The sequence below is a fragment of the Mus pahari genome, chromosome 21 (genome assembly GCF_900095145.1).
Source record: "Mus pahari chromosome 21, PAHARI_EIJ_v1.1, whole genome shotgun sequence".
Taxonomy (NCBI): Eukaryota; Metazoa; Chordata; class Mammalia; order Rodentia; family Muridae; genus Mus; species Mus pahari.
Genome location: NC_034610.1, coordinates 2,082,534 through 2,108,667, shown reverse-complemented (window position 1 = coordinate 2,108,667; position 26,134 = coordinate 2,082,534). Strand labels below are relative to the sequence as shown.

The window sequence follows — 26,134 nt, the reverse complement described above, 5'->3', positions numbered from 1 at the left end:
TTGGAAAGGAGTCTCTCCTCGGTCTAACTGCAGAAACAACACACACATGTTTATTTTTGTTTCCTCATTTGTGAAGTGGGGACAGTTTTATTTGCCTCACAGGAGTGCTGTGAGTGAAAAATATACCATCATAAACACCCTAGCAGCGTAAGCTCCCAACAAAGCCTGCTGATGGCAACTTGTCTGTCCCCAAGGGGTCAGGATTAGCTGGAAGGAGCTCTGGGCCAGAGCAGCATGGCTCAGGGTCAGTCCTGGCGTCCAGGTCAGCTGTGTAGATGCCGATCAGATTCCTAACCTCTGCTCTCCTCACCTTAACAGGCTGCAGCTTGACAGTGGAGCAGCATGCCCCCCACCTCAATTTGTTGAGACAGGGTTTTCTGTGTAGCCCAGGTTGACCTGGAACTCGCTCTGTAGACCAGGCTGGCCTCATACTCAGAGATCTGCCTGCCTCTGCCTCCTGGGTGCTGGGATTAAAGACGTGCGCCACCACTGGCCAGCTTCTGGTTAGCCATCATTCTAGTCAGACATCTTTTCTCCTGTAGGGTGAGGGTGGGCTGGTGGTAGATTCAGTATGTCCATAGTTTCCATGAATATTTCTTTGGACTCAGACTTTGTTTTTGTTATCACTTTAAAATTTTATTGAAGAAAATGGGCATTATTTTTTCATGCCCCCCAAAAAGTAAAAAAATAAAATAAAAATTAAAAAAAAAATCAAAATTCAATCAAACTGTTCCTGGCTATTTATGGTGCTAATATTTATTTGCCTGTATTCTGCTTTTAGCATGTTATTATGGAAGGCTGCTTGTAGCAGCTGGAGAAGAGAGAACCTGGCAGCCGAGAGACTGCAGCTGCGCTTGCACAAGGTGTGAAGTGTCGCTAGCTGGAAGCCAAACTTTCTAGCAAGGGAAGCGTAGAGAATAGGCGCTGAATTGCCTCCACACTGAGTCACTCTGTATGTGGGAAAGACTCACATGCCTCAACCAAGTATCTAGCAGGAAAAAGTTCAAACATGGGGCAAAGCACTAGATTAGGTAATTACTTGTATTATATAAAACAATGCTTCTTATAAACTGCATGAAGATAGACTTTCTGTAATTTATACACATGCAAATGCACATACAAATGCACACACAGACGCACTGCCTCCCCTCCTGGTCCTGTACCACATCTATGTCTCACAAATACCTGCTTTCTCACATTGCAAATGATGATAGATGGATTTCTGACATGAACATCATGAGCTTTAGGAAGGAGAAATCTGAGCAACACTGATTTTCTCTGAGCAGGCCAGGAGAGATGCACACCTTCTGATCCGCCTCCACGAGCTGCTGTAAGGAGAGGGGCGCTGGGGGACCCTTCCCTCCCTGGGTTACCAGATCCTCTGAGCCAAGTAAGCAAAGAGTATGTGAAAGTACGATTCTGTATGGAAGATCCCTACGGATGCTGAACAAGGCACCAGCATTGCCTTATAGTGAGCCAACGAACTCCTGTGAGTGCCAAACTTAAACAGCAAGCTGGTGGCTTCGTTCCTGACAATGGTGCAGGACTCTCCCTGCATGCCACTCTAGCCTTCACCAACTGTGGAGAAAAAGATCATTTTTAAAAAGGAAAAGATGAGACCCTTCTGCTTTCAGACATTTGACTGAATAGAAAATAAAAACCTCACAGGGAAAATTGATGAACCGTCAAGGCCACTTTAATGTACACGTGTCCAAGCATGAGCTATGTACATATGGGCATGGGATGTACGGAGGCCTGAGCCTGATTGCTTTCCCACCTTAGTCATTGATACAAGCCGCTCAGTCAAACTTGGGGGTCGCCAATATGGCTACCCTCACTGGCCAGCATTCTCTGGGATTCCCTGTTTCTGAATTCAAAGGTTGGAAGTACAGACAGGCCACCATACTCACCAGGTAATATGGGGGTCCTGGGGATCCAAACTTAGGTCCTCATGCTTGCACAGCAAGTGCCTGAACCACTGGCCACCTATCTCCCCTGCCTCATTAATTTTATGTAATATAATTAAAAGTAGTGTATCTCAGCTAACAATGACTTTATTAAGTGCTGGATTCTGGGCAAGGTCCGGGGTGCTAGGAAGATAAGTGGGTCATATAGTATCCACGCTGAAGGATACTGTATGTCTCTGGTGGAAGAGACACGCAGACAACTCAGGATGGGACAGGTAACATGACACAGTGAGAGAGCAGGGCAGCTGCGACAGGACCTGCAGAGTCTCCTCACAGTCCTGCTGACGCCCACTGGACCCGAGGGCAAAGCTGATCAGCCTGCATTCAGCATCCTCCACCGGCCGCTGATGTCGCCAGTGAGCTTTTACTTGGTTAGTTGAACTCTCCCAGCTCCTGAACCTCAACAAGAGACCACAATTCCAGGGGAAAACACAGGGCCTTTTTCCCATCTTATTTCTTTCTAAGCCGCAGTTTCACAACCATGCCTGCCCCTTGCTGGCTTTCTTCTGTGAACGAGAACCTTGGATGTGCAAGTGGCCGGCGTCTTCAGGCACACTCTGCCTCCGGAACTTAACTTGCGGACGTCACCAGTGTTAGTTCACAGACTATTTGCTAGCTCACTGTTGATTGCTCTACAGACAGAAGTGACTAGGCCTGAAAACCTGGCACACACAACACTGCACCTAAGACCCTACTCTGCTCCCCCAGCAGCCATCTCTCAGGCGCTGGAAGCTTGTGAGACTCACGAATATCTGTGCATCGTCACCTGGCGAAGTCCTGGGGAACAGGTCTCATGTTCTAGGAAAGGTGCTGTCCCCAGAGGTAACAATGCTAGCCATGCTCTGAGCACCATTTCTGTGGTGACAGCCTCATCAATAGCTCACTGAAGTTTCAAGCATCCTGAGGACAGCAGCTTGCAGAAGTTCCTGTGCTACTCATGGGGCTAAAACACACAGCACATAGCTATAGGAGACACTGAATACCCTCACTGATGTATGCTTGGGAGCATGTGCACATTTTATTTATTCATGTGCCCTCTATGTCCCCAAAAGGCTTCATTACTATCATGTGCAAGCTGTAGTCAGATGGGAAGGGAAGCACACCAGGGGAGTCCAATGAGACAGACACACTCCACTCTGCGGTGGCCTCTGCCCGGTACTGTCACTGTCATGGAGCATGGTGTCATGCTCTCCCTGCCACCATGCTTGGTCTTGCAGCAAACTGAGCTTTGCACGCTTCCTAGCAGCATGCACAGCCCCTGTGCTGGGGCTGCCTGCATGCTGACATGACTTCGAGCACCTGACACTTTAAACCTTTCCGTATCTGTTCAGGCAGTTATCTGGTGTGGGGTTGGAGCAAGCAGGGCAGGATTCAGGGCTATTTACTCCATTTAGATATCTGCCAGGTGCCCCTGAAAATCTCCACTGCGCCTGCAGTCATAAAGACTGTAGGTTCTGGTCACAAATCCCAAGCCAGAATGTGGAGTTACCAGAGAGCAGTTAGCCTGCTGCCATGCTGACAACATGAGGAAATGAGAGGTGGAGCTGATGCATGCACACGCTAGAGGCGCAGAAAGAGAAGGCTGCTCTCATTCAGGTACTTCTATATAGCCCAGCATCTACCTCCACATTCACCAGGTTCCACTACAAGCTACTGACTAGCGAGTGTGAGTCCCGGCAGGCAATGGTTACTTCCCCCAGGCAAGCACAACGAGCCTGGAGTCCGAGCCCGTGCCTTGGTTGCATGTGGCCAAGCTCCCTTTCAGTCAGCCAGAGCTTAGGGGTGGGTTGCCTTATTGACATCACTATCCAGAAAAACAACCCCCTTCCAAATGGCTGGTTCTAGAAATAACTGGCAGGCCACAGTCTGTGGGTTAGACCAGCTAAGCCTGCCAGTGTCAGGCCAGAGGCCCCAGCTCTCACCAGCTCAAGTGTTCAGAAGGGGTGAACGGTGGAGGGGAGGCTGAGACTGAGGAACTCCTGCCAAGAGCCTGAATAGATGCTCGGGTAAGGAGCACAGACTGCACTTGTGCTAACCCCAGGCCCACAAGCACCAGGAGCGTGACAACCATTACTGGAATGGGTTAACGCCGTTAGGACGCCTGGAGGAGAAGACCAAGGACAGCCGTGTTTCCTCCGCTCCTATATCTGTTTACTGGACATTTCCCCCCTCACTTAAGGAAATGATAAATAAGATTCTTGAATTTGTGAAAGAGCAATGTAAGAAAACATCAACCCTTAGTGAACTAAAGCATGGTTAAAGCACCGAGGTCGTGCAGCCATTATAGCAGTTTCCAGATGGCGCACGAGCCTGGGCCGTGGGCAGGAGGAAGACACGGACACAGCTGACCTCTGAAGGGTCTGCAAAATACGAGTGCACGTGTGTGCGCGCACGCGCGCAGTGGGAAAGACACAGGCGGCTCCAGTCCACCCTGGCGGTGTTAGGCAGTCAGTGATGGGCTAATTGAAAGAACTGTACACTAGGGATCTCTCTCCAGTCCTAAAAAGACTTGGAAACTGAAAGTGAAAAGAATAACGAAGGGAAAGACAGGGACTTTCCAAAGTTGAACTGGAAGGAATTTTAACCAGGGGCTTGGCCCTTGACTGTCTCTGTCCTATTCGTGGGACAAATTCTGCAAACCTTGTTGGAGAAAAGGGGTCAGGCATGAAAGCCGAGCCTAAATCACGGTGTGTTCTACAGGAAGAGAGCTGCGAGGCAAGCTCCAGGGGCACGAGTCAGGGCACAGACGGCTCCCGAAGCCACCAAAACCAAAGCACGTTCTTCCTTTGTACTCGGACAAGCTATTTTCATGCTGGCATCTGCTAAAAAGACTCAGGATCACTGCCTTGTTCCTGCAAGCCACTTCAATAGAAGATGTCACACCACATGTGTGACGTGGGGGGTCACACGCCTGCAGCATAGTGTCTCAACTAGAAAAGCAGACAGGGCCATTTCTCTCCACAAACAGGTGTTACATTCCCATCTGGAGAGGAAAGTAGATGGTAAGGAACATCCTTGTTACATTTTAATATATCAGTGTTTCCTTGCCTGCTTACTTTTCTTCACAACATGAACTGCTCCGAGGAAGCCGGAAGCTAATGACCCGCTCAAGGCTTTCCCCTGGCCCCTGTGCTGTGCCAGCTGTGCCATTAGGGTAACCAGCAGAATGGCTCCCTTCCCTGCTACTGCAGAGCTCCACACATGGGCCTCAGGACAGCCTCCAGGCTGTCCCTGCCCACCACACCCCCTCAGCTGCTGACTTACATCCCAACGGACTTCATCTATCACCGGGTAAATCGGAGCCAGGGAAGGCTCAGCTGATTACCTCATGGTAGATGGGTGCAAAGCAGCCAGCCTTTCTCTATGCAAATGTCTACTGCAAAAGTTGCTGTCGAAGTTGAGGGCCAAGGGGTGAGTGTATTGCTATGGCCACAGCATCCTGAATGTTCCTGATCATACCCCAAAGACACAAACAAGGCTCTCTGTGGGTCTCAGCCCTTCTCATGATGCCCATCATATTCGTTGAGATACAAGGTCTTCTCTATGTGCAGGGCGTTCAAAGGACATTATGAGCTTCATTTTATGTATAAGAAGTATTTCACCAAACACCCAAGGTCATAAAGTCATTAAATGTAAAAGCTGTAACTAAACCCAGATCTTCTGATTCCTCAGTATCTGCAGATAAAAAGGGGACTCTGCACATGGAGGCTGAAGCCCTGGACAACGGCAAGGTGGAGACAGCCACAGTCCTGACCTCCAGTGGAGCTATAGATGGTGATGCTCCAACGTTACCCACCTGTGGGGATCCAAGAGGATGGCTGACCGCAGTTATGGCACTCAACCTACGGGGGAGAGGGTCCACCATGCAGGGGCCTCTCCATTTACCTCATACCTGGCAAGCACTGACTCTGAAGTTAAACATGGATCAGTGATGTGGACCTAAAATTAATGAGAGCCAGGCAGGGTCTCGGCAGCTCACAGAGCCAGTATACAGAGTCTCTAAGACCAGGTTAGTGTGAACAGGTACACATGCAAGCAACGTACCTATACGCGAAAAATATAAACAAGAGAAAACAACAACAACAAGAATCAACAGCCCACACCTAAGCACTAAAGGGCCAACAGTAACCACCAAGGTTCTGACTCTCTAACTCTCCACAAAAGCATCTCAGGTCATACACCTGTCCTGTTACATGCTTTCCTGGGTCCCAGGCTATTTTATTTATAAAATACAGTTACTGAGAATCCAGGGACAAGTTCCTTTTGTGTGTGTGATTTTGTTGACAATGGCCATACACCCTATGATGTTGCTTTTGTGTAACTTGGAAGTTACGGGAACACAAACTTTGTCACTGCTTTCTCTTGGTTGGATGGATCTGACTCGGCTGCTCTTGGTCTCTGTTGCAGCAGGAGTGGTCCTCACTTAGGGGATGGTTGGCCCTCATGCTGCGATGGCATCCTTTTCTCAACGTGGAGAAGAGAACAGATCTCTATGTAGGTCGGCACAGAGAGTGAAGGCTGGGGCCGCTGTACAACGCTTCTGGAAGACTTCACCCAGGACGCCTCCCATGTTGATCTGATGCTCACACAACGGTGCCAAAGGACTGCCTCCAGCCACAGAATACATTTTCTAGCACATCACAGCCAGCGGCACCATCAATTCTGCCTGCGATCCATGTCCAAGAGGGAAAGTTCTTAGGGGTTCTGCTCTAACCTATCTCAAGGACTAATTAAATCCTCATTACTACCTTCTAATTATTCAAATACTGTGGGATTATACTCAGGAAGTCCCTGCTGGCACACTAGATGAAAAGGGTTAAACAAGCCTTGTTGGTTTTATGAATCCCGTTCTAGTGTAGTCCTTCAGAAAGCCACCAGCACCAACATGAATATTTAACTAGATACCACTGCGAAAATTAAAAGGGAATTCAATTAAAAGGCTTGGAAAAAAATTAATTCTGACCTCTCTACATCTGTCCAAATAAATAAGGCTTCCTTCAATGTTTTCGCCTACTTGCTAATCCAATAAAGCAGAAGGGCATTTGCTAGCTTCATTAGGCTTAACGTGTGTTAGGGGTTAAAAATGCAATCACCCCAGTGTTAGTACTTATGTATCAGATGACTATCCCATATTCTGTCCAAGCGCTCCTGAGAAACAAGCCTCACATGAATCCGCCTTTTAAAAATGTTCTTTAGAAAGCAAGAGCCCTCTGCAACAGCTTTCTATTCCTGTTTGCTTTCTGCTGAGACGACTGCGATGCTGCACGCGGTCACATGAGTTCTACAGGGAGATCTGACTTAAAACAAGAACCAGTAACAAATGTGTTAGGTTATAGTTTATGTATGGCATGTTCCCCGCAAAGAAAACCAATTGTGTTGAGGTCTTGGCGCCAAAGGTGGTACATTCAATCACAGACTAAACACCTGGATCAGGAAGGCTCGGAGTTAACTTATCACTGACAGACCCACAGTTAGATGCTGGCCTTGGGAGGTGATGGAAGCTAGGCAGGAGTAGGGCTTGCTTGGAGGAAGATCGTTCCTGAAGCCTGCCTGTGAGAGAGTATCTTGCCCTGACCTTGTCCCTGCTTCCCCGCTGTCAGGTGAGTGACTGCTCCATTGTGGCATCTTCTCTGTGGTGCTCTGCCTTACCTCAGGCCCCAGCCAGTGGAGCCAGGTGAAGCCCCAAGCCCACACTCACTTTCCATCTGTCACATTACTTTATCAGATCTTTGTCACGTCGACAACACCTGACAAATACATATTATTACAGAATATCAAACTCAAGATTTGACTTCTTTAAAAAAAAAAAAAATGACTGAGCTAGTAAAACTTTCAGTGGCGAAGGATCAGGCAGAGCTTTATGTTGGAAATAGGTGAGACCGTAGAGAGAACACCAGACCACAGTGGCTCTCAAGCTTCCCAATGCTGCAGCCCTGTAACGCAGTTCCTCATGTTATAAAATTATTTTCATTGTTATTTTATAATTGTAATTTTGTAACCGTTATTAATCATAATACAAATAATTGATATTCGATTCCTGTGAAAGGGTCGTTTGACCCCCAAAGTCAAGACCCACATGTTGAGAACCTTGGTATAGACAAGAATGACAAGTTCAAACAATATTAAAGAGTTTCTCTCCTTTTATAACCTGTGTTGCCACATCTGTGTGTACATTAAGCTACCTTCCTTCTGTAGCAGAAAAACACAAAGCCACAATGAGTCGTGGTTCGTTGCATGCAAGCACAACGTGGGGAAAGGACTTCATGACGATGCTCTTCAACAGAGCCACCAGGTGTGAGAGGGGCGTGAAGGCTGCAGAGCTTAGGAACTCACCCCTCAGGGTATCCGGCACCATACAGCCTGGAGATACCAGAGTTGTTCAGTCCATGGGACTCTGATATTTGTGACCCTCTCCTGAATAGGGCATTTGCTTACGAAGATAATGAAGAACACAGGGCCAAGCAGAAGGAATAATGTCAGTACAAAAGTTAAAAAGAATTAGGCATCTTGAGCCTGGAGGAAGTTGGCTCCAGGACACTGGTACCATTCCTCTTGTATCATGGGGACTTGAAGAAGGGCTCCAAATACTGTCCTCCATAGAGGAGGAGACACAACACCCTTTTATGAGCCTATATGCAAGTGTTGTATAGTCTTTGATATGAGCGTGTATGGAAGGGGAGTGTGACATCTTAGTACGTCACCTTCAAATCACTACAACAAATGTGGAAGGAAGGCAAGCACCCAGTTCTTCCACCCGGAGCCGCTGGGGAGCGGCACTCTGCTCTGCTCTTACTAAACCAGAGGGCAGCTGTCACTGTAAAGGCACTGTGGCTGTAACTCACTTCGGCATACACGAGGGAACAATCAGGCATTTTCTAAAGGCCCCCCTCCACATGTGTACAGTCTGGTACTCAACAACAGGTGACAACACAAGGCCCTAATTAGCATTATATCAACTATTACTAGGAGCAACCACTTCTTGAATTTTAACATAATAAACTTACTTACTTTTAAACTTACATTTTTATATCCCCTTCACCCAGTTTTTTTTTTTTTTTAAAGATTTATTTATTCATTATATGTAAGTACACTGTAGCTGTCTTCAGACACTCCAGAAGAGGGAATCAGATCCCATTACGGATGGTTGTGAGCCACCATGTGGTTCCTGGGACTTGAACTCTGCACCTTTGGAAGAGCAGTTGGGTGTTCTTACCCGCTGAGCCATCTCACCAGCCCCAACCCTTCACCCAGTTTTAAAGGAAAATTGACTCATACACGTCAGCCTGTTATTTAACTTAATAGTTACTTTAAAAAAAATGGAAGGTTTGCTTTTATGGAAGCATTCAGAGGAGGGTTAGGGATTATGCTCATAAAAATCTTTTAGATCTAGCAACTTACGGTATTAATTATTAATTTGCTATTTGAAGGAAATGGTTGTTCTAGCCACTGCGACCACCACATATTCAGTGTATTGCCCGCAACACTAAAGGGAACAGGAAAGAGTGTGAGACACAGTAATGACTAAGCAAGGGGTGCGCAGAGTCTGCCTCACAAACTCATTTACCTAGGTTCTCACAGGTATACCAGGTTTTCATACTCGTGTTTCTAATTTTCCCAGTTTTATTTTTTATTTTTTGGTGTTTTCGAGACAGGGTTTCTCTGTGTAGCCTTGGCTGTGCTGGTACTCTGTAGACCAGGCTGGCCTGAACTCGGAAATCCACCTGCCTCTGCCTCCCGAGTGCTGGGATTAAAGGCGTGTGCCACCACACCCGGTTTAATTTTCCCAGTTTTAAGGGTTGAGGAATGCTATTTGGGGGCTATGAGGGCTCCTGTCAGTATGCTGTACTTAGCATTTTAGGACCTCCAAACAAGAGATGTCTGTCTGTGACTTGCTAGCACTCAGCCTGGGCTGAGTGCCTGAAAGTTTCCTCTTACATATGCCTTACTGGCCTAACTACAGACCCAAGACACAAGCCAGGACTAAGAAGCCACAACCCCTTCACACCCCCCAGCACTGGCAAAAGCTGGGAGCTTGCCAGCAGTGCCAGTGTGCCACTCTAACCTTGCCATAGCAATCTAGGCAGAAATGGGACTCACAATGTGCACACGACTCTCACACTCTAAGTTTCACAACCATCCCAGGAGACCTCCCAGGAACACTCAGGAACCCCAGCACCCATGTGCTTCTGCCTCCAAGCCCACCAGCATGGAGAAAGGAATGCATCTGGTCCATACACCGGACAGGACAGGCACAGAACCAAGAGAGCCACAGCACAGCACTCGGGTCCAAACTAACTAGGTGAGAATGACCCCTGCTCCAGCAGTGTAGATCCTCTCTAGTCCAGAGCTAGGTTAAAAACCACTGTCCCCTACACCTGCCCCAGCATCAAGTGTACTATCCTACCCAGGACAAAAGGACTGAGGGATGAGCCTAGGGGACACCAGGCATTGCCAACACCATGGAGTGACAGTCAGTACCAAGTCAACCCATGGAGAGCTTGAGTGTGTGGGAAGACATCTGCTTGAAAGCACCAGGCAAACACATGCTCCTTTTCTGACCTGGACACCATGGAGCCTCTAGTGAGGAATCAACATGAACTCTACAGCCTCCTTCAGGGATCAAACTATGTGGTCTCTCAGGGTGACTCCAGTCTGAAGACCTAACGACTTTATACAAGATTTTGTTATGTGCTCAAAATTTGCTGGTAAGTACCACAGGAATGTCACCCAATCTACAAGAAAGGATCCTCTTCATAATTGCTGCTACATGTAAACTTGTATTCCTTTGGAAGGAAACACTGTCTTTAAAAACTATGGAGAGCCATGTGAGTGAGCAACCTCATGTAACCTTTCTAGAGTGGGAGGGATGTGTGTGTCCTGAGACTCACCTCTTTCCTGTGGCATTGGTGACTGGCTCAAGGCAGGATGGGAACTGGATTCTGACTGGCTTCCAGGTGGTTGTGGAGGCATCTGGCTGCCTGTAGAACATGGGAAAAGGGAGGGTATGTGCTCTGAATTAATACTGTAACCACAAGAACCAAGCACTTACAGCTCACTTTATGATCACAGAAGGTGCAGATTAGAGAGCTAAAAAGTATGTTTTATTCTTCCCTGTAAAATGAAGATAAAATAAAGATATTTACCAAAAGACCTGCTTTTAGAACAAACCAAAACCAAAACCAAAACCAAAAAGCAAACCCGCAGCTGAATGGGCTATCAAGCTCACGGAGCTGGCAACCAATGGCTGCAGCCCACACACCCTTCACCACAGCTGCAAACCAAGACTGGCCAGCAGAGCTTAGCCTCTCGACTCTGAACTCATACCTACTGGACAGAAATGAAAAAGGGCTGGTGGCACTCACCCGTTCATTCATTCATTCATATCTAATCAATATAACAACATCAATTTCAAATAAGCAGAGTTCAGCCTAAACTCAGAAGGCCTCCACTAAGCAGCACGAAGCGTAAGGTACATTAGCACAGAAGAGAGGGAGCTATGCTGCAATTCCTGATGTTTGTTGCTGATACAGCAATAGCATCTATTTAATTCCCAGTTGTTTAATGTTTACTCAATTTTCACATACAATGTAAATTTCTTGAGATGATAATCATATATTTTCATTCCTTGAATACTTCCTTTAGCATGAAGAATATATAATAACTCGTAATCTAAGAATACAAAATAAGGGAAAAGACACTTATTTTATCGATAAAAGAGACATGAAACATGTGGAGGCTTGAAGCATACTTCTGAAATTAAGAATCATCCAGGATACCTGGCAGTATTAAGTCACTTCTGGGCCCAGAGGTTCAGACACATTTCTAAGGCTAAAGGCATGGAGGAATTAAAAAGTACTGGATTTCACACCACCCTCCCTCAAGGCCCAAGCACTCGCAGCATGGTGAGGGCACTGCTACTTCATGCTCTACCTTCCCCTTGGTTACAATGAATGTAAGAGAGACACCTCAAATACACACAGCTCCCTTACATCCCTCAGTGTGGAGTCACATGCTCATGGGAGCTGCACAGGACAGCAAAAGGCACAGATGACTCCACCACGGTTGGCAGGCGACAGCTGGGAAGGCATGGCTGGGAGCAGGGTGGGGGGGGGGAGTTGGTGGTTAGGCACCCCAGTTTTGGTTTATATTTCTGAGTGTTCATCTGTCACACTCAGGGGACACTGTGAACAAGGAAGAGCCCCTACATGTGCTCACAACTAGCACAGAGGCCTGGCAAAGCACAGCACACTCCAGCGGGCTTCATCTTGGGCATCTGTAGTAGCCTAATATTAATACCAAAGAATTAACTCTACAGTACAAACACTTAACATTCTGGTCTAAAACAACTTCAAGGGCAAACACTTGTCAATGACATGGCTATAGATCTACGAAAACTGCCTTGAAGCCACTGTGGGTTACATGTTTCCTATGAAACGAAATGCCCCATGGCCCCAATCTCCATTTAGAAATTTAAAGCCCTCTGCAGCCAAACCCTGACTCTTAAAGTGTCACCGGATAGTTTTGTGTCAACTTGACACAGCTGGAGTTATCACAGAGAAAGGAGCTTCAGTTGAGGAAATGCCTCCATGAGATCCAGCTGTAAGGCATTTTCTCAATTAGTGATCAAGAGGGGAGGGCCCCTTATGGGTGGTGCCATCTCTGGGCTGGTAGTCTTGGGTTCTATAAAAGAGTGGACTGATCAAGCCAGCGGAGGCAAGCCAGTAAAGAACATCCTTCCATGGCTTCTGCATCAGCTCCTGCTCTCTGACCTGCTTGAGTTCCAGTTCTGCATCCTTTGGTGATCAACAGCAGTATGGAAGTGTAAGCTGAATAAACCCTTTCCTCCCCAACCTGCTTCTTGGTCATGATGCTTATGCAGGAATAGAAACCCTGACTAAGACACCGGGGAACGAGCTGCCCCGAGACAGTAAGTGCTTACATCATAATGCTGGCTTGCTTCTTCACGACAGGCTGAACTCCTACACCCACACAGAGAAAACCAACAGCACTGCTATGTCAACACAGGGCAGCATGGCCTCCACTGTGCAGGCAGCCCGAGGCACTGCTCTCCCATCTAATGCACCAAGCAAGAATGAACAGGCTACGAGAGACCCGTCCCACCCTGCACAAAGCATTGGCACGGTCAAGCACTGCCGTGGGCTGACTGGTGCAAGGCAAAGCATGATGCCCCTGTCACCAAAACAGACAGCTGTTTAAGGTTGAAGAAAAGTAAATGCAAGTTACCCTTCTCCCCCACTTTCCTTCATGCTCTCTCTCTTATCCAGTTCCGTAACTCTTATGTAACTGTAATTACTGAGGCATAACATCCTGTGAGCACATAGGCATAATGAGCCAGATGAGCCAGAAAACATATGTGTGACATGTAACACAGGAGAACTCACTGCATCCACAGTCCACAGGAGGAAACCCAGAATCTTTTGATGGAATTAATTAGGTAAATGCCTTAAATTCTGTGGGGTTTATATATGCTGATTTTAAATCAAACCTTTCAGAGTTTGGTAATCATTTCAAAGGAGGACATGGCCACATAAAGTAAAGGAGTCAACCATAGGGGGAACTCTAACCTCCGTAATTCAATGTTAACCATAATTCAAACCAAGAGGGTGTCTCCTTTGTTAAGCCCCATGGTTTACCCTCATCTGTGTCTGTAATGATATAAGCAGAATGCAAAAATACGCTGGCCAGCCCGGTGGTGAATAAGAAGGAACCCCACTAGTCACTTGTTAACAGCCGTGTAAACATTTCTGTGTAAGGGTGTACCAATCTAGAGTAGCCCGGCAGGGAACAACCGCCATTTCTACTTTGCTCATGAAGAACTCGAGAGAGGCTGCAAAACCACTGGTCCTGTGCCTCCTCGAATGGAGGTTTGTTACATAACTGCAGCATACTCATGGTTTCTCAGTACATGTCCTGTTTGTAGGCTCGTCCCACATTGCTTTTAGCTTTTGTCCCCTTCGTGTCCTACAGCCTTCCTAAGACCCCCAGTCTTTCCTGATGCCCTATAATCTTGACATGCTGGAAGAGTACTAATGAGTTACAATGTTCCCCAGTCTGATCTGGATAGCCCATTTTATTGCTGAGAAAGAGGACATGCGTGGGAACTAGCATATCCTTCTCTGTTCATCCTATCATGGGCTGGAACACCCCCGCATCCCATTTCTGGTGTTCATGTTGATTACATGATCTGGCTGGTGTTCACTTTTGGGGTACTCATCTCCCTTGAGGTTGATCCAAGTCCCATGACTTTCTCCTGCTAATGTCAGCATCTATTAGAAAGTCCTGCCTGTGAGGTTTACCATGAGGGTGGCTACTAATGGGGCCTTTACAACTCCCCCTTTGACGGCCATGTGTGTTAATGGATTTCCACTGAGGAAAGCTACATCCTTGTGTGGTCCCCATACCTTGCCTCTAAGGAACACTGCAAGCAAGGTGACTGACTGCTCCTTCTGCAGAGTTGCCTTAGGTAGCAAAAGGGAATGAATCAGTGGTATGTTACATTCTGCAGTGGACTTGGACAGGACCAAAAAGGAGATGTCTCTGTATGTGCCTGGCTGTGATGGCAGACTCAGCTGAGGGAGTGAACTGACTTAAGGAACGAGAAGGAATGTTTCAGAACTTGAGGGCTTCACTATTTATTAAGTGATCTGTAAAGTTGGCATGTGTGTGTAAGACAGGTAGACACAGGTGCCTTCCTTGACTGCTCTCCCCCTACACCCTGAGGCAGTCTCTCACGTGCTCACTGAGTCATCAACAGACCAGTGACTTTGGGGAATCCAGTCTCTGCTTCCTTCACTCCCACTACAGGCATGCCCCCATTAGGATGTTAATACCTGACTTAGGTCCAAAGCAGCAGGCGCCTTAACATGGTCTAAACTCCCCAAATTCAGGTTCAACTCCAATGTTTTCTCCTATTATTTCATGTTGGAGTTTTCATAGTCATGGAAAGCTACCATTTCCACAACCAAAACAAAGTGATTTCTGCTATGATCTGAAAGAAACTGGATACATTCTCCCCTACTTGGGCTTCTAGATGAGAACACAGACAGAACACCTAGTCTTGTGAGCCCCTAAGCAAGGGACTCAATTAAGCCAAGGCTGGACTTCTGGCCAAAATACCATGCCTATATTTATTTGCTAAGTCTGGGGCAATCTGTCATGGAACAGTAGAAAATCCCTAGATGCTTGCTTTGCGTGGGTAAAAATACACCAAAGTTATCAGTTAGTTCAAGCCACATCAGTTCTGGTCAGTGGAAACTCCTTCCAGTTGCATCCTGTGTTCTACTGACAGGCCTTCCTCTTTTTATTGAGTAAGTCCTTATTTTTAGAATGACCAGAGGCTATAGGATCATCTCATGATTAGAAGTCCTGGTTCTTGTTCCTGGAGTGCTTTGAGATTTAGCTGCGGGTGTCAGGGTGGCTCACTGTTGCCGGTATACTAATGTCTCCAGCTCTCCCAGTGGACAGAGGCAGATCCTAACCCATGGATTACATGGACTTACATGTTGGTATTTACATGTCTAAAGACAAGTTTACATAAGGATCTCCAATTCCAGTCCCAAGCGAGAACACACTTAAGGCTTCTTACTTATAACTTCTCCAACAGTAAGAAATTCAAATTTGTATCTAAAATCAATTAAGCTATTTTACATTATATATAAAACAATTTATTAGTGTTGCTATTCCATTTTAGGTGCTCTGTGTAGCATTTTGGCAGCACTTTGGGGGATGATTCTGTAGTTTAGAGAGTGAAAGTTAAAAATGTGCACGCAGCCCCTCTCTCCTACTCACGGTGCCTGCTTGCTCCAGTCCTAGGGGATGAGACACCATCTTACCATAACCTGCACGGGGAACAGCTATATTTTTTCACACTTGTTTTTATGACTTTTCTTGTCTAACTTGTACGGCTGCTATCTTTGATACATTATTGGTATTAACAGAAGTGGTCATCCTTGCTTCATTTGTGTCCTAAATAACAATGCCTTGGGAGGTAATACCAAGTATAACCACACCCAGGAAATGGGAAGACCCACACTAAGTGGGTGGCACTATTCAGGGGACTGGGCTTCAGGGCTGGAGAGCCAACCATTCGCCTCTCTGCTTCCTGGCTCCTGCTCCCGCCACTGTGCCTTCCCAGCCAGGACGGAGCACACCCAGACTGTGGGCCCCAGCACATTGCTTTTGTGAACTGTTTTGTCCCAAAAGCAGGAAAAGCAACTAAGACAGAGCTCAGCATGTGTAACAGCGAGCTGTGGGGTGGCTGGCCCTGACGCGCCAGAACTGCACATTTCCCATGGAAGGACACTGGGATTGACATATTTTCAATTTCCTTCTGTGTTTATTACATGACATGTCTCATTAAAGTGTGAATCCCACATGTGCTTCACTTTTTGCTCCATCTCTAGAACCAGACATATTCAGTAAGCATTCGATATATATTTGTTGACAAACGAATAAATGACTGCTTATTCTAGAAAGCAAACTTGGACTAATAGCTAATTAGATTTTTTTATGAGTTAACAGTAATCATGAAATTTTATCTTGTTATTCTAATCAGAATTAGACAACTTTCTTTTTTCTTTTTAATAAACTGGCAGATAGTAAATATTTTAGGCTTTGAGACCATATGTTCCCTGCCATAACTACTTAACTCAGTGATTGTGAGTAGTTTAAAAGCAGCCACTGATGATACATGAAATGGTAAAAATAGAATTTTATTTACAACACTGTGGAATGCCCTGGAATCATCTCACAGGCACTGGCCCCTTGTAGATAATTCTATAAGAAAACATGCAGGCCAGGAATCATGAGGTAGTGCTTAGCGAGAGCCGCAGTGACAGAGAACCTGATACACACTCCCATGTTCAACACCAAGGCTTGCATAAACAGGTCTCGGAAAGCTAATGTGCCTCCCTGACTCCAGAGGTCCTCAGATTTACAAGGCCCCTCCCTTCCCATGGTTATAGAAACAGAAAGGATTTCAGGGTGCGTGAGTGTGTGTGTGTGTGTGGGGGGGGGGCGCGCTGTCCCATGGAGTCACTGGCAAGCTGTATACAAGGCTCCAGAAGATTCAGCCTTCCTGAGCCCGTGCTGGAGTGAGCGGTTCAGGGGTGTGGCTGCCTGGGAGTCACCTATAGGTTGACGTACATGCTCCCAAGTAACCTGAATACGCTCTCTAGCTCACTAAACTACACTTGGCGGACACATTTCTTTGGTCTGTTGGTGGTGGCCTCTCTCGTTAATCCACACTTGCTCTTTTTTTTTCCAGGAGAAATCACACAATAGCTTGGCTTTAGGCCTCTACTAAATCAAGCCTGGGGCAGAGTCACCACCCTCCTCAGCAATTATAGCATGTGCAGGTCTAAGAGCTAAATTATGTTCCTGGCTCTTAGATCAAACAAAATAGAAAATAAAAAACTATATGGATGAGCTATGATATCATAGATTATACTGACAGTGCTGCTGGAAGGACGGAAGAGAAACACAGTGAGCAGGCTGCCTCGGTAACGCTGCTGCTGGCAAAACTTCCTAGGGCTCCTGCCTCTCTCTATCACTACAGTAGATAAGATCAAGAGCTGGATACAGCCCCTCTGGAAAACAACTCTCCAGACACTTTACGTGTCAGAGTGTGAGTGTATATGTGTACATGTGTAAATGAGTGTGTGTGTGTGTGTGTGAGCGTATGTGTCAGAGTGTGAGTGATCATTTATAAGTGAATATGTATTTGTATGTGAGAGTGTCTGTGAATTTGTGTATGTATAAGAGTGAATGTGTGTATGTGTGTGAGTGTGTATGTGTGAGAGTGTGTGTGCGCACATCCCCACCCTCACCCCATGACTCATGTATGGAAGTCAAAGGACAACTTGTAGAACTCTCTGCTTCTACAGTGCAGGCCCCAATGATCAACTCAGGCCGGCGGCCTTAGCAGCTGTTGCCTTCACCCACTGAGCTGCCTCACCAGCCCAGAATTCAAGTCTTTGTCACTAAGTAGCTTATGGTCACTGAGATATGGAGCCAACAAAACTGCCCAGTGATTGTGATTTAATATTCTCCAGATTTACTGAAAAAGTGATCTTTTGATTTCCCTGTAGAACATCATTCCGAGTACCTGAGGTTTATTATGTGGGTGCTTTGTTTAAATGTTTAGACATTCTAACCTAATGACTCCAAGTTTACCCTAAGACTTACAAACCTTCCTCTGGACACTCTCTCCCTCCCTCCCTATGCGTGGATGCACACATACACATGCAGACATAACAGTGAGGGGAGGGGAGAGCTGGAGGGTCATGTGCAGCAGCCGAGTGTGCTGCATACTCACTCCATGAACCCAGTCTCCCACCAAAGACCCAGGAACACCTGCACTTTGATTTGCAGTGTTAGTTTTCTCAATTAAAAACAAACTTGTGATTACCAATACACCATTATTCAGCTGGCCCTCTAGACTCAAAACCGAATTTTTCTTATTACCATCATCCATCCATCCATCCATCCATCCATCCATCCATCCATCCATCCATGCATGTATCTTGTGTGCCTGGATATCAGAGCACAGCTTGCAGGAGTCGGTTCTGTGCCTGTGCAGTGTGGGTTGCCTCCACCCACTGAGCTATCCTTGCAGCCTCTTTAACTTGTTAAAGTACACTTCATCTGCCACATGAGTCATCTGATGCCCACGAGAGCCCTGCAGTGTAGACAGTTTCCTATGGAGATTTTGAGGCATAGAAATGACAGGGGTCTTGCAAGGTGCAAGGTGAATACAATCGGAGACTAGCAGGCCAAGCACAGGCTGTAGGCTTTACTGCTTAGGTCAGATCGGGCTCTGCCTAAAGACAGAGTCTGAGGGTCTGAGAACACTTTTCTTCAGCAGGTCATCAAGCACTGAACTATCTCCTGTAGTCTGTCCTAGACACAGCCTCTGTGCCTCCTGAGGCCAGGTTTCAGTCAGCCCTCTGACCCTACTGTGTGAAGCAGTGTGGCTCACTTGCATGCCAGCTCTGCTCCGTCCCTGTGCGCCTTCCTCTTGCTAAGTGGTGAAAGAATAAAAATTGTGTCCTGAAAGCAAAAGGTAGCCACTGAAGACAAGGCAAGTGAGGAGGCAGGGCTATAGGCTTCCTCAGCTCACACCCAGTGTGATGGCTTCAACAAGAGGTGGTGTGTGTGGGGGGTATTGGGGAGTCAGTCTGGGTGTTGAGCAATGCATCCAACTGGGTAAGGTCTACACCACAGAGCCTGTGGTGCCTGTGGCAGCATTCTATCAGGACACATCCTTTGCGACAGCTTTCAGGCCTGTGGTATGACTGCATGAAAAAAAGTGCATTGGTGGCAGCGGTGGGAACCACGACATAATGCAGCTCTCTCTCCCAGGATGACAGCATTCTGATGTCTACTTAAGAGGTAGTAGGTTCCGAATCTGACTCACACACAACCCCAGCCATGACACACAGAAGTGTACCATGCGCTAACTCTGCTCACGTCCCTGCTTTCTGTAAGATGGGGCAGGGCGGGGGGGGGGGCACATAGAGCAGGCAGTTTGTATTTCTCTCACCAGGACAAATTAATGAAACAAAACCTAATTTCCCCCTTCTCTTACCCATTCTTATTCCTCTTCAATATTTTTCCTCTTCCTAAGATTTCTTTCTTTTTGTTTGAGAAGCTTAATATTTGGCTGCCTTGTGAAGAAGCGGTTATAGTGACAGATGAAAGACTTGTATTCATCGTGTAATTCAGAATAAGGGGGAAAATCGACTGCTGTGCATTTAAGATTCGAACAACCTTGCAATTTTGTATAGTCATTTCCCCCACCCGTTCTTTTGAAGAAATCTGCCTTTATTCTGCTAATAACTAACCACCGCCACAGCAGCATGGATCCGATTAGCAGTTCTTATGATACAAAGGGGACAAGGGGAAAAAAAGCTGTGAATGGGGTCGCCAATTTGTCTACCTGGACCCCCGGGGAAAGATTGGTTGAGTGCCGCCTGCTCCTCTCTTCCCCATGCTCTCTCCTGCAGGACAAAGGCAGGGCTGTAGGGCCAGGCCCCCTCTTTCTTGAATCAGAGTTGTGCTCGATTCCCCCTTCCTTGTCACACCCTCAGCCTGGGTTCCGACACGTTTGACAACTCTACTCGTAAACATGAGCAGCTATGAAGATGCCCTGTGGGAGTGCTGGGCTTGCCCTCTGCAGTACGTTCAGCTTAAAGCCCATACACTGTAGGAGGAGGCCTGGGGGCCCTGCAGGCACGAGAGGCCACGCCTTAACACAACGCCCAGTCATTAGGATGGTGACACTCCTCCTGGATGCATGCGACAGGTGGCAGGAAAAGCTGTACTGTTTAAGAGCACTAGATTTTCAGCTCAGAAACCAACATTTAAACACTGGTATCTGGGTGGACAAGATGGCACTTGCCATGTGAGCCTGGTGGCCTGAGTGGGTACAGCAAGAAGAGACTTCATACGTTATCCTCTGACCCCCACAAATGTGCTGCACAGGTCCTCTGCATGCATACACATATTATTATTAAAAACTAGTTTATATTCTACTAAATATAGAATTAATGTCTGTTAAATATATGATGAATCAATTTATATGTGAAAATAACCTGGTTTCTGAAAGTTTTAAAAATTTATTGCATTTGAAACTACTCTAGCAGTTTATTCTTTTGGTAAAACTTAAAACTTCTGCACCTTTGACTTTAAACTATATTGCCTGATTAACAGGCCAATTTTGTGGTATGTGCGCATGTGTATGTGTGCGCATGTGTATGTGTGTGCATGTGCATGTGTGTGCATGTGTATGTGTGTGCATGTGTATGTGTGTGCATGTGCAGACTAGAGGCTGACTTGGTCTTTTCCCACTTATTACTGTAGACAGGGTCTCTCACTGAAGTCAAACACACTGATGGGGCTAAGTTGGCTGGTCAGCTAGCTGCAGGGCTCCGCTGGTCTCTGCCTTCTCAGCAGGAATCACAGATGTGTGCCACCAAATTTGGGTTGTGACATGGGTGCTATGGATACAAACTTAATGGTTATGGGATGCTGAGGTGACTATACTATTTCTTTCCCTTTGTGCAGGGTCTCATGTGGTCCTGGCTGGCCTTCACCTTCCCATGGAGCTGAGGCTTAATCCCAGGGGCTGGGTCTTCAAGCTCTCACGCTTTGCTTGTGTGGTGCTAGAAACTGAACCCAGGGCTTACTCCTTCCAGGAAGACACCAACCTACATTCCCAGCTCCAGAACCTCTTTGAAAAGTAAAAGCAAAAACACTGTACTGCTTTGGGAAATTCAACAGCAAGGCCAAAATCTCCAAGACCTGTGGGGTCTACCTACTACCACTGCTCACATTTAAATGTAATGACATCTGAGTGAGGTCTTCATTCAGTGTCACATATATGCATGCAGTGCTTCAATTAATGGCTTTTGAAGAGAAGGATGCACAGTGAAACCTAGGGCAGTGTGCAGCTAAACCCTGAACCAGTACAGTCCAGTGAGGGGAATTCTGTGGGGGCAGAGCAAGCTCAGTTCAGGGTGTGTGTGTGTGTGTGTGTGTGTGTGTGTGTGTGTGTGTTGGTTCTACGGGTGCTGAGCTGGCTCAGTCCAGTTCCACCTAGCACAGGTAGGTGTGGAACAGGCATTGTATTCTTGAGCACACAGCTCTTCTGAACTCTGAGTTGTGTGCAGGTTACCTGGAGCCTCTGATATGAGGGACAACTGGAGGTTGCATGGCAGAGACCAATAGGACACAGAGGGGAGGAGCCACATTCTGAGCCCCTGCTTCATGCACGCACCAGGCTTACTTTAGATTTTAGCTAGGTAGTTATCAAGCACACTTTTCCAAATATCTAGAGCATACTAATTACCTGCTGTCGAGACAGGGGTTCAGTCACCAGCTACCATTTTACTACAAACACTAATGCAGCTCTATGAAGGCTCAGAATCAGGCAGAGGCTTTCAGACTCAAAGGCTTTGCTTATATCTACAAGTTGAGAACTATGGTTTTAGGTGCTGTTCTTAAGCACGACGGTAACAGACTGATCTATCCCCTTTGAGTCTCTCTGAGGAGGGGAGAGAAAGGTCAGTGAGAGGCAACCCACCAAGCCGCAGCTCAGGAGGAAAGCTAGCTCTGGAATAACCCCAGAGTTGTCTTTTCTCAGACTCCTTTTTCTTTTTCTTTTTCTTTCCCCCTTTCAGAATTGGCATGCTTACATTTGGTCAACATCTACTGGGCGCCCTCTCCTGGCCAGGCACGGTTCTCTACCCTTGATGTAAAGGGAAGCGGCACTTAACAAGAAAAGGACTCAGTTGGATCTTGAGAGATAGGATGGATAATACCAGGTACCAGAGTAAGCACAGGATAGTTTAACTCAGCTGTGTGGGCAAAGGGCTTGCCCGGAGTCATAATACTACAGAAATGAAAATCTGTTCCACGACTGTCTCTAAGGGAAAAACAAAGGAGAGGAGGGGACTAGACAGAGCAATATGCTGAGGACTGAGGTGGAGCCCTCTAAATGACACATTTTTGTCTTAAAAAAAACTCAAAAGAACTTAATTGTCATAATCGTGTGTGTGTGTGTGTGTGTGTGTGTGTGTGTGTGTGTAATGGATTCAAGGTGATGACTGTGAAGCACCAGTGAATTCAGGCCTGAGACTATAACTCCTCCTGTATTTCTGCACTGTGGCTGTACTACCAACACAGTTCATAACCTAGCTCTAGAAAGGTCGGGAAACAAACGCAAACCTGGCAAATACAAAGACTGCCTGGATGGTTCTCAGTGACGAGTAACTAACAGTCACCTAGACACAAGCGATGGCGACCTCCTGAGGGACAGTGAGGACAGCACACTGGGGCTGACCGGAGGCTCTGTTCTGGGTGGCCAGAGCCACCACCTCCTACGTGAGGGTGGGACCAGCCATCCATGCCTCCGCTGCCCCTGGGATGCTCAGAAGGCTAGGCGCCTCTAGCTTCAAACCCACAGTTCTCGCTAACATCTGCACTGAAATGCAGCCCTGGTAGTCAGACTTTCACATCTAACTCGGCTAAAATAAACAAATCAACCAAAACAAAACCTCCCTCTGAATGGTTAGGAAGAATTACTAACGAGGGTCACAGGAAACAGTCAGCCCAAATGCTTCCCTTCCACCTCCACGCCCCTTCCTCTTCTAAGCATGGACACTGCTCTCTAATTTCTTCATCCCCGAGTCGTCATCTCCTCCTCCTCCTCCTCCTCCACACACCCCTGCATGCTCACTGCGACCACCCTTAAGATCCTGTTGTGGACCTGACGCTGCCCTTAGCCAGAAGGATCCCTTAGAGCCTCAGCTGGTCCATGGCACTCCCATCTGCTCACCCTCTAGTGGTCCCCCACAACACTTAACACCACATGCCATCATCTCGAATGTCCCAGACAACAGTCCCCTTATCCTTTAGGGGATACACTCTAAAAACTCTAGCAGATGTTTGAGACTGAAGAGGACACTGAACCTTATATATTAACTAGATTTTTTACATACATAAATGTCTCTGGTAAAATTTTCTATTTACTAGGCATAGTAAAAGATCACCAATAATAATGTAACAAAATAATTATAATGTGCCTGCTTTATTGATTGAGGCAGGGACTTCCAGATCCCCCATATCTGTGTCTGGGGATCTGAACTCTAGTCCGAATGGTTAGCTGTCCAAATGTTCCCCGGACCAAGAGCACACTTATTTATGAACTTCATGTTTTTCCCATACTCTCCGTGTGCAGGCCCAGTGCATTTCCCTATGTTCCTAGAAACATGTCCACAGTCTGCTTTGTGGAATGAATGAGGCAAGTGGTGATAAAGGAAGGAAGGGAGGCCGTGGGTGGCCGGGCTGACGGGCCTGTCACGGGACACACCTGAAGCAGCAGCATCCAGAGTGCAACAGACGCCCCCATGCAGCACTGCACTGGCAGCCTTCACAAGGTCACACCCTGGCATTCTGCAATGTGCATTTAAAGCAGTTTGCAAGTACAAATCCTGGTGTCACTTTCTGTTTGGAAGGGAGAATGTCAACACTAACAATCCCCGGTTATACCATTTATAAACATGCAGATGTGAATTATTAAAGATTAATGCCTTTCAGGATTGGTGTCGGCATTCCGTTTGTCTCATGCCGAAATCAATTCTGCTGTTCATTAGTCAATGACAACCCACATCATCCCGTGTGGAAGAGAAATCAAAGGTGCACGTGTGTGAATGAGAGTAACTGATGAAACTGATTAGCACTAGGCTTAACGGCTATAATCAATCAACACATCACAGTACTCCGATTCAGCATAGCAGGAGACTGGGAAGTAGAAGAAACACTCCTTCCGTATTAATGACTTGCTCCACTTTAGAACTCACATGGAAGAGTTAAAAACACACCAGTTCTAGGCACCACTCATTTAGCAACCATTTCCCAAAATGTAGCCAAATGGATTCTGACATTTTCCTCTTCTGTGCTTCCATTAGCTCATAAAAGCGCTGTACCACTCACGTCTCGAGTCCTCAGTACAGCAGGTCAATGTCAACCCCCTTTCCACAGAGGCAGTGTGCTGCTGCGTGCACATCTGCAGCGGTGACAGTCCACTAGCTCCAGAAATGAACAAGGTGTGTGACTCTCACTACAGCAGATAATTGCAGTGAAGAAGAACACACAGACACAGGTACAGACCAGACATGGGGGAGGAGGGCGATGAAGCAATAGGGTGCCAGCGGCTTAGTGAGGGTGAGTGGGAGGTGAAAGGCTAGGTGGGAATGTACCCAGGCTCCTTGTGTTTTCCTGGTCTCTGAATACGGAGGGAGAGGAAGAAAAATGGCTGAATTTCAAATGTGTTAGAAGAACAGAAGCCTCGTTCCTTTGGAAGATGAGACACCACATTCCTCTCCCAAATGGTGAATGCCAGACAGACCGGGTCTAGTGAGCTCTTTCGTACTGGGGTGGACCTTGGCAAGAAGTGTTCCAGGCTGCTAAGGAGAGGCTGAACAGAGCCCTGTCCCTCATCAAACCCTTCAGAGCTGCACACCATCTCTCAAAACCAGAAGCCGTGTCTGCCTCCCTTGCTGCTGCTAAGCATCATTTGGAAAGGATGGGAAATTACTGCTTTGTTTAACACACAAATATTTTACATTGTAAGGGGAAAAACACTGGCTAAGTTCTCTGAGTTTGTAGAAATGCTGAATTGATGTTTTCTGTGTAACCACAGATTAGAAACATGGATATATCAATGACACTGTGTGTTTAATTTTTTTTTCTTTTGCTTGCTCAGTTTGCCAATAAGCAGCATGCATTCCCCTTGGAACAAGCTGTCACGGAATTTCTACCTCCAGAGAAGCCAAAACGGACCACGTGATAGATGCTGAGATGTGAGCTCAGCAGGTAGGTCAGTGCAGGCACACAAGCTGAGTGTTGTCCCTGCAGCAGCATGCGTGGCCTACCACTGGCAATGCTGAGAGAAAACCGGCCAGGAAATGTTTACACACAGAAACAAACCTGCAATATACCCTGAGTCTTATTAAGGGTAAATTAAACCACGGAAAATATATTTACTGGGATGGGCTTGGGCTGAGGCTTGAAAGATTTAAAAATCTAGGCAGAACAGATTAAACAAAAGAGAGCCATGTTTTGCACCCTCTGTGGTTTATGTTACAGACACTAATCTTGACAAACGACACCAGGAACCTCTCACTACCGCTCTTCCTGCTCGCTCTGGCCCACGACCAGCTTCTCACTGCCATCCATCTTTCTCTTCCCCTGGTTAGCATCCTTTCTGAATCTGCTGTGTGAATGTCAAACTGAGAAAACTTGTCTTTTGACCAGATATTTTAATTTTTATCTGCAGCTCTGGAAGCCCACCTGGATGCCATTTCATATCGTGCTAAGGAGGGGCTGGGGCTGTTTAAATATCGCAGCATGTGCATTTGGTGTCTGAGGCACATTGTTAGATGAGCAATTCATTCTCCAGGAGCTGGGACAACAAACTCTAGAATGAGCTGAACCCTAGAGAACTGGAGTTCACTTAGCACGGGCCAGCTCTGGCCAGGCTTCCTTTGGAAGTTCTATCCTGGCAAAATTTTGCAAAGCACAGAAACTAGAGACCTTTGTCAGGCAGAGGTATATCAGGCACCTCCTGGACAGAGGACAGGTGT

The 26,134-nt window shown here is 46.7% G+C and overlaps 1 protein-coding gene across 1 annotated transcript in view; it reads right to left on the bottom strand.

Annotated features, from left to right (window-relative positions):
- The window catches only part of Arid1b (AT-rich interaction domain 1B), a 348,501-nt gene that overhangs the window by 64,934 nt on the left and 257,433 nt on the right, over positions 1-26,134 (bottom strand). Inside the window, exon 6 of the mRNA XM_021220975.2 lies at positions 10,856-10,945. Within this exon, the coding sequence (XP_021076634.1) occupies positions 10,856-10,945 (90 nt within the window). The remainder of the gene's footprint in view (positions 1-10,855; positions 10,946-26,134) is intronic.